At 36.7% G+C, this 11,256-nt stretch overlaps 2 protein-coding genes across 2 annotated transcripts; one reads left to right on the top strand and one right to left on the bottom strand.

Annotated features, from left to right (window-relative positions):
• Window positions 1-3,250: 3,250 nt before the first annotated feature.
• Window positions 3,251-8,211, top strand: LOC135793145 (uncharacterized). The gene is given in 6 exon segments (XM_065303960.1): window positions 3,251-3,574; window positions 4,104-4,310; window positions 4,393-5,673; window positions 5,676-5,751; window positions 5,754-7,499; window positions 7,563-8,211. Coding segments are annotated over 6 exon segments (3,675 nt in total). The 5' UTR covers window positions 3,251-3,358; the 3' UTR covers window positions 7,712-8,211.
• LOC135793144 (intraflagellar transport protein 70A-like) lies at window positions 7,852-10,724 on the bottom strand. Its single transcript, XM_065303959.1, has 9 exons — window positions 10,591-10,724; window positions 10,267-10,539; window positions 9,943-10,204; window positions 9,725-9,889; window positions 9,406-9,674; window positions 8,943-9,350; window positions 8,707-8,882; window positions 8,428-8,636; window positions 7,852-8,369 (listed from the first exon to the last, which is right to left on the bottom strand). The coding sequence occupies exons 1-9, from the start codon at window positions 10,648-10,650 to the stop codon at window positions 8,236-8,238; spliced, it is 1,956 nt and encodes a 651-aa protein (XP_065160031.1). The 5' UTR covers window positions 10,651-10,724; the 3' UTR covers window positions 7,852-8,235.
• Window positions 10,725-11,256: the final 532 nt, after the last annotated feature.

Raw genomic sequence — 11,256 nt, 5'->3', positions numbered from 1 at the left:
AGTTTATATAAGTAATTCGAAAAAACAATATGACTTCAATATTTTATCATCTTTTTGATATTGAGGTCAATTATTGAAAATCATATCAAAATTCATGTTCGCAAAGTTTCATATAAAATATATGAATAACTCTCGTATTTTATTTCGTCGGATAATTTTATTTGCTCGTGTATTATGGAGATCAGGATTTATGCGGTAGCATGGTAGCCAATTACGAGCAAGACGTGATGTGCTGTAAATCTATATCGAATTCGAATCCAATTTTTGCCCGGCCACACTTCAAATCTCGAGCGGATTTGCGATGAGTTCCCGAAAGTGATTAGATTTCGCTCATTCGCTCAGTTTCGGATGACAGCTCATGTCCGCGCACATAAAATATCTAGTATGCAACATTTCAGTACATTTTAACACAGTTATCGGGAATAAACATGCAACGAGTCCATAATAAATATTAACATAATAAAACTTGCTTACTAAACCCACAAACGTAACAGTTTACGTTATTATCAAACAAATAAAAGTGTTTACTTAAGTTGGAGATAATTCTATATCAAAAACAAATTAGTAATATCATTATGTGAATTATTATAAGAATTTTAAACAAGAATAATGAGTTGAAATTCAGTTATCAATGTTTTTCGTTGAATTTGTCACCGGTTTCAGACAAAAGTTGTTTTGAACTTCGGGAAACTTTACGTGCAAAGTCAGAATTTGCTGCTTTGTGATTTATATAGAAAAGTTATTGAAAACAATATCGCATTCATTCCTTATGTACTGAACATTTCACTTAACTGGGTTAAGCATCCAAGTTTTACTTGCCAATTGCTGAAGTTTAAGACGAAACATCTTAGTACTGCGAGTTGGGCAATGGAGCGTTCATAAAATTTTATACTTTTGCTAATAATAGATATTTAGGTATCTAGTTAATGTAGTGGTAGCTTTTATTACACAGGTGAGGAATACCTGAGTAATAAAAGCATTGGATTTATTATTGATGTGTTAAAGACAAATTTATTTGAATTTTTAAAATAGGTTAAGCTAAGTTAAAAGTTAGGTTAGGTGGTAGGTAATTTATTATTATTATAAATTTGTAAATTTGGACGTTTATACACAGATTTGTTTCATTATTTAAACTTCCTCTATTCATGTTACAATCGCAACTTTATTGCCAGGAAGATTGCATTGATTAATGTGTAGTTAAACTATAGTTTAATGATTTAAGTCGAATTATAGCTTTTACGTATAAATCTTAATGTCTTTTTCTATCAAAAGTATTAACAAACAATTATTTACTCATTATTGATTTTACGATGCTCTTTGGAATAATATTATACATACGAGTAAGTAAATATACAAGAATTTACTTTTACTTAACATTAATTATCTTTATCTTTCTTTTACAAATAGTTATGTTAATCCTAATTAGAAATGCTATAATACTGATTATTCTAAACCTACAACTTCGCAAACATAACAAAAATACGCAAGAATAGATCAGTTTCACTCACGCAAAAAAAGTTTGTACATAAATAACGTGTTTCGTTATTTAATTACCAACGAACTGGCCACAGCACCTTTGCAACCTTCCCGTGATTCTCATTTTACACCGTAGTTATACTTTACTATAACTCAAATTAAAAACTGCAGCACAAAGTGCAATAAAACTTAACCAAATAACAGAAAAAAAGACAAGGTTCCGCAATTAAGCGCACCTGGCCAACGTTAAGCCACGGGAATTTCAATTAATCTCAACTTGCTTATGTTTCACTCGCGTTGTTTTATAAGCGCGATTAGTACTCGTTCTAATTATAATGATATTGGTTTTGCGCAGCTTGCAATTCAGCCAGTTCTCAGGTCTGCTTGAGAGTGTGTCAAATCGTTTAGCTATCAACTACGACATAATGTAGGTACACTGGCCCGTCTGCAAGTGCGCGCAGGTTATAAATAACTATGCATTCATTATTAAACGCTTCTAATAAAGACGTCCTTAAAACAATAAACAGCTATGGATCAAAATGTGTATTATATACTCTTTACCCATTTTTAAAACGTCCATGATCTCAAACAAATACAAAATAATAAAACAAAGGAAAAACCCATAAATCTAATTTTTTTCCTTGTGTATTTCAAGTTTAATCGCAATTCTCTGATAGGAAATTAATCAAGACCTCAATACCGTCCACTTACTATAAGGTACTTGAGTGTAATAATGTGCGCAATAGTTTAAATTGCATTATGTATCCGAACGATCAGTTATTTTTAGCCAGCGTATGTTTACAACTCTTTGCACACGTTCGGTATTAGGAGTTTGTTTCGCCAAAAACGATCGAACAAAAACGACCTTCATAATTGCAACAATTAATTGTTTTTTGTTCTTGCTGCGTGCGCATTCTATTTTCGATGCGGTCACAGGTTGTTCACAACTGACTCACGAGTACTTCTACATTTAATTATGCGTTCGTTGTAGTGTTTACTTTTAATATTATATTCATTATATCATTGGCTATTACGCGCGTCGAATGCAATTTCGTTTGCGGGCGAAGATTGCTTATGTCATTTTCGTTTATAAATAAATAAAATGTTAGCCATGTTAGCGGTTCGCACGATTCATGCGGCGGACTTTACACAGCAGCCACAGGCTTCGTGGTCATTAAAAATTATGTCGTTTTTTTTACAAGCGATACACAAGTTACACAAGTTTTTATGGTTTGATGTATTCAAAATGCAAATGCACGGAACAAAAAATGAGATAACTTTAGTGTGGGTGTTACACTTTACCTTAGAATATTTTGGAAACGAGTAGGAATAGTTTATTTCGGGTGATGTCAAAAAATGATTAATCTATGCTCAGAAATCTGAAATAAATGTGTCGCAAAAAGATCTCCACAATATTCGGAAATTAATGAGAAATTGTGCCTACGTTTGCCATCAAGCGGTCAATTTACGCACTTTGACATTATGTCTTTCAAATAAGTAAAAGAAAGTTTTGAAAATGATGTATGCTACATTGTTTCAATTGATTTGTATATTTTTAACTATATAATTAACTTATCTATCAGTAAATGAACCGTAAAGTTGTAATAACTGTCAGTTATTTATTATTTCAAATATTACAGTTTCTCGCTGTATGTTGATGTTTAATAAATACTAGAACTACATAGATGGCGCCACCTGCCGACAATTCTCCTCCCGCACAAATGCCGTTTTGCGTCTCACTTGCCGCACGCAAGAACTTCACGTACAGAATGAATAAAGTAAACAGAAAGCGCCGAGATCGCTAAGCAAACGGTAGTGCGAAAGCCGTGTCGTCGTGTGTTGTCCAAGTTCCTGCATCCGCTGCATCGGTGATTTTCCAAGAATGGCGCTGCATTGGCAGCCCCTTATTTTGCTGCTGTTGCACCTGCACAGTGGCGTGCTCGTTAGCAGCTCACCAATCGAAAAGAATGCGCAAGAGGCGCAAGACCTGTATGCCAAATACCGCCCGCAAATCTGGAGTGTGATTGACGATTTGAACGCCGACCCGGAACGCCAGTACAACTACAATTTCAGCGACTTGCTTAATACGCAAAAAAAGGTAGCAATTCTAAATTTGTACGGCAGTGCATTACTTTGTATGCGTGTTTGCATCTTGCGGCCGATTCATCTTTAAGTCATGAAAACTTAAATATAAACACATACGTTCCACGAGTTTAGAGTAACGGACTAAACTCACGGAGTTTTTGTTAACTTTAAGGTGTTTTATTGTTATTTTAAACCGCAACTTGTTACTATAACAATTCTATGTTAATTTACGCATTTGAATAATTAATGAGGAACTCAATTAATTGTGGTTTAAATAGTTGCACTTAACTTATTTGACTTTCATACAATGTTTGTTCAAAATATTTGAAAAGTGCAAATGTTAATGGCAATGAAAACGCGTCAATGCTGTAAATGTTTTCACATACTTTGGTCCAGTTGATAACTTTTGCACTTTAATCATTTCTGCGTGCATGCAAACATGTTGTGTTTTTATCCAGCAGAGTATGTCATGTTAATCATTTTTCAATCATTCTATATACGTCGCGATTCTTAATCAGACTTGTGGTTGTTGTGGTTTTTAGACGGATGATGTCACTTTCATTGAAATCGAGGTTGTCGCCGAATGCTACGCGCAAAGCAAGTCTGGATGTTCCAATACTATTTTCACATGCAAGGCGTATGTCGAGTACTTTGCAAATACCAACAGTTTTGAAACGCTGCCAGGGCTTGATTGTCAAGAGAAGATTCAGGTGACAGAGGGTGAACCAGTTCTTGTTGAAACCACTACTGTAAGTTTAAATGATTTAAGTATTCTGATTGGAATAATATTTATTATCGGATTAATGATTTTGTTTGTTTATTTTTTGCTAGAAAGAACAAACAAGCAGCTCTCCACCAGTTTTAAAACCAGGATATTGTCCAGGTTGCACCGTAGATCTGGATACTAACGTGCCTGGAGTGGAGAATCTTATCACTACTGCTTTGCATCACTTGGAAGCTGAAAAAACGAAGAAACACGTTTCGGTTAGAGTTTTGCGATTGCAGCGTGAAATTGTTTCCGGTGTCAAATTTATTCTGCTGTTGGAAGTTGCACCAACTGTATGTGACGCGCATCTTATTGAAAATCCTCCAATCTGTGCGATTGATTCGGACGCTGCTCTTGAAGTCTGCCGCATCGAATTTATTCAGAAGCCCTGGATTAGTGATGATAAGCATATCATCGGTAATAACTGCACAAAGTCACAGGACTTTGCGGCCGTTAGCGTTAAGAAAAATCGTAATGATTTCGACAATGAAATTGATGTTAATAATGAATACAAGAAATCCGCAGAGATTCCGGAAGCAGTTCCAGAAAGTCCAAACTACGAGAAAATGGCCGAGACCGGTAATCTAGAGCCTGAATTGAGTCCGGCGCGTTTATTAGATTTAGATGCGCAGATTATACCTACAGATCCTACAGATGCCACCGAGCCATTGTTATCTGTTCGCCCGTTGGAAGTGGAGACTACCAAGTTCGGTATGGATAATTCACAATTGGCTGTTGAGGATGTACCGTCATTGCCAACCAGTACTGATAGTTTTGTTGCTTCCGAGACTGTAAAACCCATTAAGGAATTGCCCAAGGATGAATCCAGTAGTGAATCGGAAGAGAGTACAGAATCAGTTGAAGATCGGCACAAAAGACAGACAACCACAGATGCTTCTTCATCATCTGAAGAAAGTGATGAGAAGAAAACTGAAGCGGCAGCTGGTGCTCAGCAAACTGTAGTTGGAACAACTGATCCTGTGCTCCAGAGACAGAAACGGTCAGACGAAAGTAGTAGCAGTAGCAGTTCGGACAGCGATGAGAAACACAAACGTAAACGTAAGAAGTACCAACAGTCGCCATGTGATGCAGGCGACGATGTTGTTGATTGCCCTTATAAGAAAAACAACGTTCAACCTATAGTGTGCAATGATTTTGATAATGATCCAACTAACGATTGTATTTATCAAAGCACCAAAACTGTTCCCGTAAAGAAAACAAGTCAACCATGTAAGTACAGCAAAAAGAAGGGTTCGTCGAGTTCTAGTTCTTCCGATTCAACCGAAAATGACTGCAATAATAGGGACAAACGTAATGTTAATGAGTACAACGCCGAAAAGAATTGGTTGACGAGTTGGCCAAGTTTGCTGGTGAAAGTCTTGATGATGATACTTGGAAACACGAAGTCCTCGAAGTTGTCCGCGTTAAAAGCTGGAACTTGAAGGGGCTGTGTATCATATGGTGGTAAGATTCGCGGCAACAAAGTGTAACGAGATCGGCGAATGCTTCCCATTCGAAAATGACAAGTTGTGTAAGTTGGTAATTCACTATTCTAAAGATCACGCCAAGCTGTTGAAGTCGCGCTGCCATCAGATTGAACGCGATGTGGATAAAAATCGCACAAAACGCGCCGGTTTAGGGGCTCCTTCCGATGCGACTAAAGACCCAGAAATGGTAACCATAGCTAAACAAACTTTAGTCAAATTGGATTCAAAGTCTTCACACGACAATAAGTATAAAATAGTTAAAATTCACAGTGCTTCCAGACAAGTTGTGTCTGGTTTCCTATTTAAACTCAAAGTCGATATTATTGAGTCAGACTGTTTGAAAAATGACAACAAAGATTCTTCTCTGTGCGGAGAAAAGGAAGCGGCAGTTCCCAAAACGTGCGATATTGTCATTTGGGATCAGTCTTGGTTGCCACAGGGCACAGAAACCAATGTTACTTGTGACCAGGAACACCACACGTTTAGATCGCGTAGGTCTATTGAGTCTCATCGCACGAAACGACAGGTTCCAGGAGCACCAATTGATTCTACGAATGATCCGGATATGTTAAAACTTGCTAAGGAAACTTTAGTTCAGCTTGATTCAAAATCCTCGCAAGATAATAAATATAAAATTGTTAAGATTCACGAAGCTTCCAAGCAAGTAGTTGCTGGTGTATTGTATAAGCTGAAGGTTGACATAGTTGAATCGAATTGTCCGAAACATGCGAATAAGGATTCGGAGCTCTGTGAAGCGAAGAAAGAGGCTACTGTTAAGACCTGTCATATTAAGATTTGGGATCAGCCTTGGTTGCCACATGGCAAAGAAACTAATGTGACATGTGATGAAGAACATCACACTTTCAGATCTAAAAGATCTGCTTCCTTTGACAGTGGTTTATCAATACCTGAACAGTTCCTTGATTTTCAGAAGAAATACGACAAGAAATACGCGACTCTTAAAGAGATAAATTATAGATTTTCTATTTTCATGGAGAATATGAAGAAAGCTGAAGAGTTGCAGAAACATGAACAAGGCAGCGCTATTTATGGTGCTTCTAGATTTGCTGATTTACACCCAGCAGAATTCAGACAGTATTTAGGCTATAGGCCAGAATTACGCGACGAAAATGCCATTCCTTACGGACCGGCAAAGATTCCAGAGATTGACTTACCCACTGAATTTGATTGGAGGACGAAAGGTGCTGTAACACATGTGAAAGATCAAGGCCAATGCGGCAGTTGTTGGGCTTTCAGTGTTACCGGTAATGTTGAGGGGCAATATGCGATCAAACATGACAAATTGTTGGAGTTTTCCGAGCAGGAACTGGTTGATTGCGATAAAATGGACGAGGGATGTAATGGTGGTTTAATGGATAATGCGTATAGAGCTATTGAGGAGTTGGGAGGTTTAGAATTGGAAAGTGATTATCCATACGATGCAGAAGATGAAAAATGTGTTTTTAAGCCCTCATTGACTCGCGTAAAATTATCTGGCGCGGTAAATGTTAGCCAGAACGAAGATGATATGGCTAAATTTTTAGTGAAAAATGGTCCGATTTCGATAGGAATCAATGCGAACGCTATGCAACTGTACATGGGTGGCGTTTCACATCCACCTAAATTTTTGTGTGATCCTGACTCCATGGATCATGGAGTGCTTATTGTTGGATACGGAGTACACAGTAAGTATTATTTATATTTAAAAAACGTTTAATATTCTAATATTTCTTAATGCAACTTCTCAGAGTACAAATTGTTCAACAAAACGCTTCCTTATTGGATAGTTAAGAACTCGTGGGGACCAAGGTGGGGCGAACAAGGATATTACCGAGTTTACAGAGGCGATGGCACCTGTGGCGTGAACAAAATGGCATCCAGTGCTATAGTTGAATAATTAGCGTTTTATATTGCTACTACCCGCTTTAGATCCTCATTCAGGGACTAGTAACCAATGATATCTTAACGATTTAACATAATTACATACACTTATACCAGTAAACAACCAAATGAAGCAGACCAGACAGTCAATTGAAATAGTTTTAAACTTGCTTTTTTTATTGAACAAATTGAATTATAGTGATACACTTACTTAACTCTAGGACAAAAAGAAGAAGAGAACGGTGATACATTTTTTATCAATTTTGAACAACGCATGCTGAGTGCCACAGTTGAATATTTCATATTAGACACAGTGCAATACTATGAACGAATACGTTTCTTCACCTACAGTCGAACAAGCCTTTTCTCTATTTACTGAAGTAGTACATGCAGTTTACATCATTACCTGTAATAATAATACTCATTTTTATGGAATGTTATGTTACTATGAAATTGTAACATGAGACTTGTAGTTGTTTTCGTTTGTTACATTAATATAGAACTTATAAAAAGAAACTCACATGTAATTGTGCTATTTGTTTAATAGGTTTGCAATTTAAGAAGAAGAGCTTTCATTGCACGCGCTTCGTAGGTAACCGTTTGCTGTCCGTTCGGTGTGTCATCTTCTTCAGTAAACGGTGATACAGCCACTGTTTTAACTCCTTTTCCATACACTGGGTTAAAACGAAATATGTTAACTAATGAATACAAATGCAGCAATAGTTGACTTACTTTCGCAACTCTCCAGGAAACTAATACACTCTTGAATAACTTCATCCCGCAAAACAATCATATGTTTTGATAAATTCTCAATCATGCTGAGAAAACAACGTTTAGTGTAGAACCATGTGTCCGTGCCCAATTTCTTGTTATACGGCTCCAAAGACTTCATAATTCGCGAGATTCCAAATTCATAATTGCCTTTAGAACAATACAAAGTGCTGGAAAACCGAGAACGTAAATTATATATCAATAAATTTAGCATTTCTTCATATTTGTCGCGGAACTTACCCAATTACCAAATTAACAATGCACAGATGAAAATATTTCTTGTCTGGCTCTTCATAGGCCAACTGATCCTCTTCTTTTTCGATTTTTCGCATCAATTCCTCAGCTTCTTCATTTTGTGATGTCATTATGTAGGAGACACATAAATTTGCTAATACAATTGCGCTGACGTTCAGAATCTAAAAAGAACAGCAGAACATTAATTATAAACTTTATAATTAAATTAAACTTAAACTTACATCATTGTAGTGTTTCTTTACAATTGGCTCGTAGAAACCGGTAGCTTCTTTGAACTTGTTCTCCTGCATGAATAGCACGTGTGCTACGTTAAGTCTCCACGTGTCATTATCATTGCAAAATTCCACGCTTTTGCGGAAAATTTTCTCCACTTGTGGATAGTTTTCCATCTCCCAGTATATTTTTGCTTGGGCCATCAGCACTGGGATATAACGATCCAAACATTCTTCGTAGTCCATGACGGTTTTCTTTACCATTTCGGTATCGTTGTTGTTGCGGTGTTCTTGAACCTGCTTGGTAAGTTTTCGTAGCACTTCAGTGTGACGATTTGCTAGATCATCCAACTTTTGATACGCTTCCGAAGGAGATGTTTGTTGTGTTATGATTGCATCCAGAAAATCATAAAGGTACTACAGTATAATAAGTTTAGTATGCTTTGTAGTAAATATTAAATTTGAAACTCACTGGAGTTAAATATTTATAAGTTAAGTGTGCATTCTCAGCAAGTATATCTGCAGCTAAATCATAACATTCATGCTGACAATACAGCAACAACAAATTTGAGAATGTCTCCGGAGGAAACGGATTCTGCTGCAATAAAAACTGTAACTTTTCAAAACCTTCAGCGGGGTTCTGATCGATATTCATTAGAGCTTGATTGTGAAGAGTCACCGCGTCCAATTCATATTCAGCACGAGGTGGCATATCAGTTAAAGCTTCTCTGGCAGCATCCACTGAAAATATTCGAAATTAATAACAAAATAATTTATAAAAATTAACGCACAATTCTTCATTTGATATTCAATAGCTGCCTTCAAATTAAATGCTTCAGTCAGAGCTGTTTCATGTAAGGTAAGAGTGTTTCCAACTGATCGCACCTCGATACCTTCAGTTTGCATCCCGACACTTAATTCAGGATGATCCCTAATTCCCCGCTCAATGATATCAGCTAAAATAAATAATTACAGAAGGTGCTTGTATATTAATTTGCACATAATTTACCACAATTTCTAAGTGCAGGACCGTATTCTTTAAGTCTATAATGGCACAAGGCAACATTGTAACTCAAAAACGGTTTAAAACCAATATTCTGTAATGAAGTCATAAACTTGCTCAAAGCCTCCTCGTAGTGGCCATCTTTATACAACAAACACCCTAAATTCACTTCTGTATCAGGATCTTCGGTACTACAAGAATCAACCAAATGTTTTGCAACTGTCAAATCTTCTTGTCCATATTTAATGGCAGCTTGTAACTTTGTCACCTACAATTTCGAATTTATTTTCACTAATGCTTAACTGAAAATTACAGTAGACCACGTCTTACCCTTGGAGCATATTCTTCATCAATGATAGTTTCTGAAACTTTATAAGCTTCATCATACAAACAAGCTTGATACAAAGATTGCGCGTAATAAATCTTATAATCATTATTATCCATAAAAAGCTGTGTCAACTGTTCGTAGTAAGTTGCGGCATTGCTAAAATCCTGAACATGAAAATAGCAATATGCCAGCAGGGATAATCCAGCTTGACAAGTATTCGATTCCGGAATGCCATGTAGAATTTTGATGGCTTCTGCATGTTGCCCTTCCTTAATCTGAAAAGTAATTTAATTAATACAAAGACACACTTTTTAATTAGTGGGTACCATGGTATAAATTGTTTTGGTAAAATCGCCATCGTTTATTACAATATTAGCAGAAAACATGATTATAAAGAAGAATCTATTTCGATTTCTGTCAGCCACAACCAGGACACTGATGTGTACATTACAGAATGATTGTTACTCTGGCAACGAAATACATACAAACTGATGTATTACGTCCATTTATACATAAATGGAAGTACAAGTTGATACATCTTTCTTGAAACTCTTCAAACTAATTCAAATTCATTTCAAAGTTTTCAAATTTTCACATTCAAAGACGCGTGCCATCGACGCGCAGCCGGCTTTGCGCATCTATTGCAATTCGCGCACAAGGTCGTCTGCCATCGACACACCGGCTTTGCGCATCTATTGTTTTTACCTGCGGGGTTCATACAACAGGCGTAGTGTTTTATTGTGAATTGTCGCATCGTAAATTCTATTCAGAGATGGCACTAGCATTAACTAAATATCATAAAATAGAATTGGATTAGTTTTGAAGACAGTTCTATTATCAACGTTTGTGTATAAACAACTTTCTTATCGCATTCGCCGTGCGAGATGCTACGCGTAAGATTCTCGTCGCGCTGTCGCATGCAGCACATTTTAGTTTAGTTCTTATCACGGGTACCGTGTCTATTGCAATTCATGCACATGGTCGCGTGCCAT

The sequence above is a fragment of the Atheta coriaria genome, unplaced genomic scaffold, assembly GCF_025399875.1.
Source record: "Atheta coriaria isolate IRGN ID8LTWV9N9 unplaced genomic scaffold, Caltech_Dcor_3.1 hic_scaffold_6_pilon, whole genome shotgun sequence".
In the NCBI taxonomy this organism is placed as follows: domain Eukaryota; kingdom Metazoa; phylum Arthropoda; class Insecta; order Coleoptera; family Staphylinidae; genus Dalotia; species Dalotia coriaria.
The sequence above is the reverse complement of the archived record's forward strand: the minus strand, read 5'-3'. Positions and strand labels throughout refer to the sequence as shown.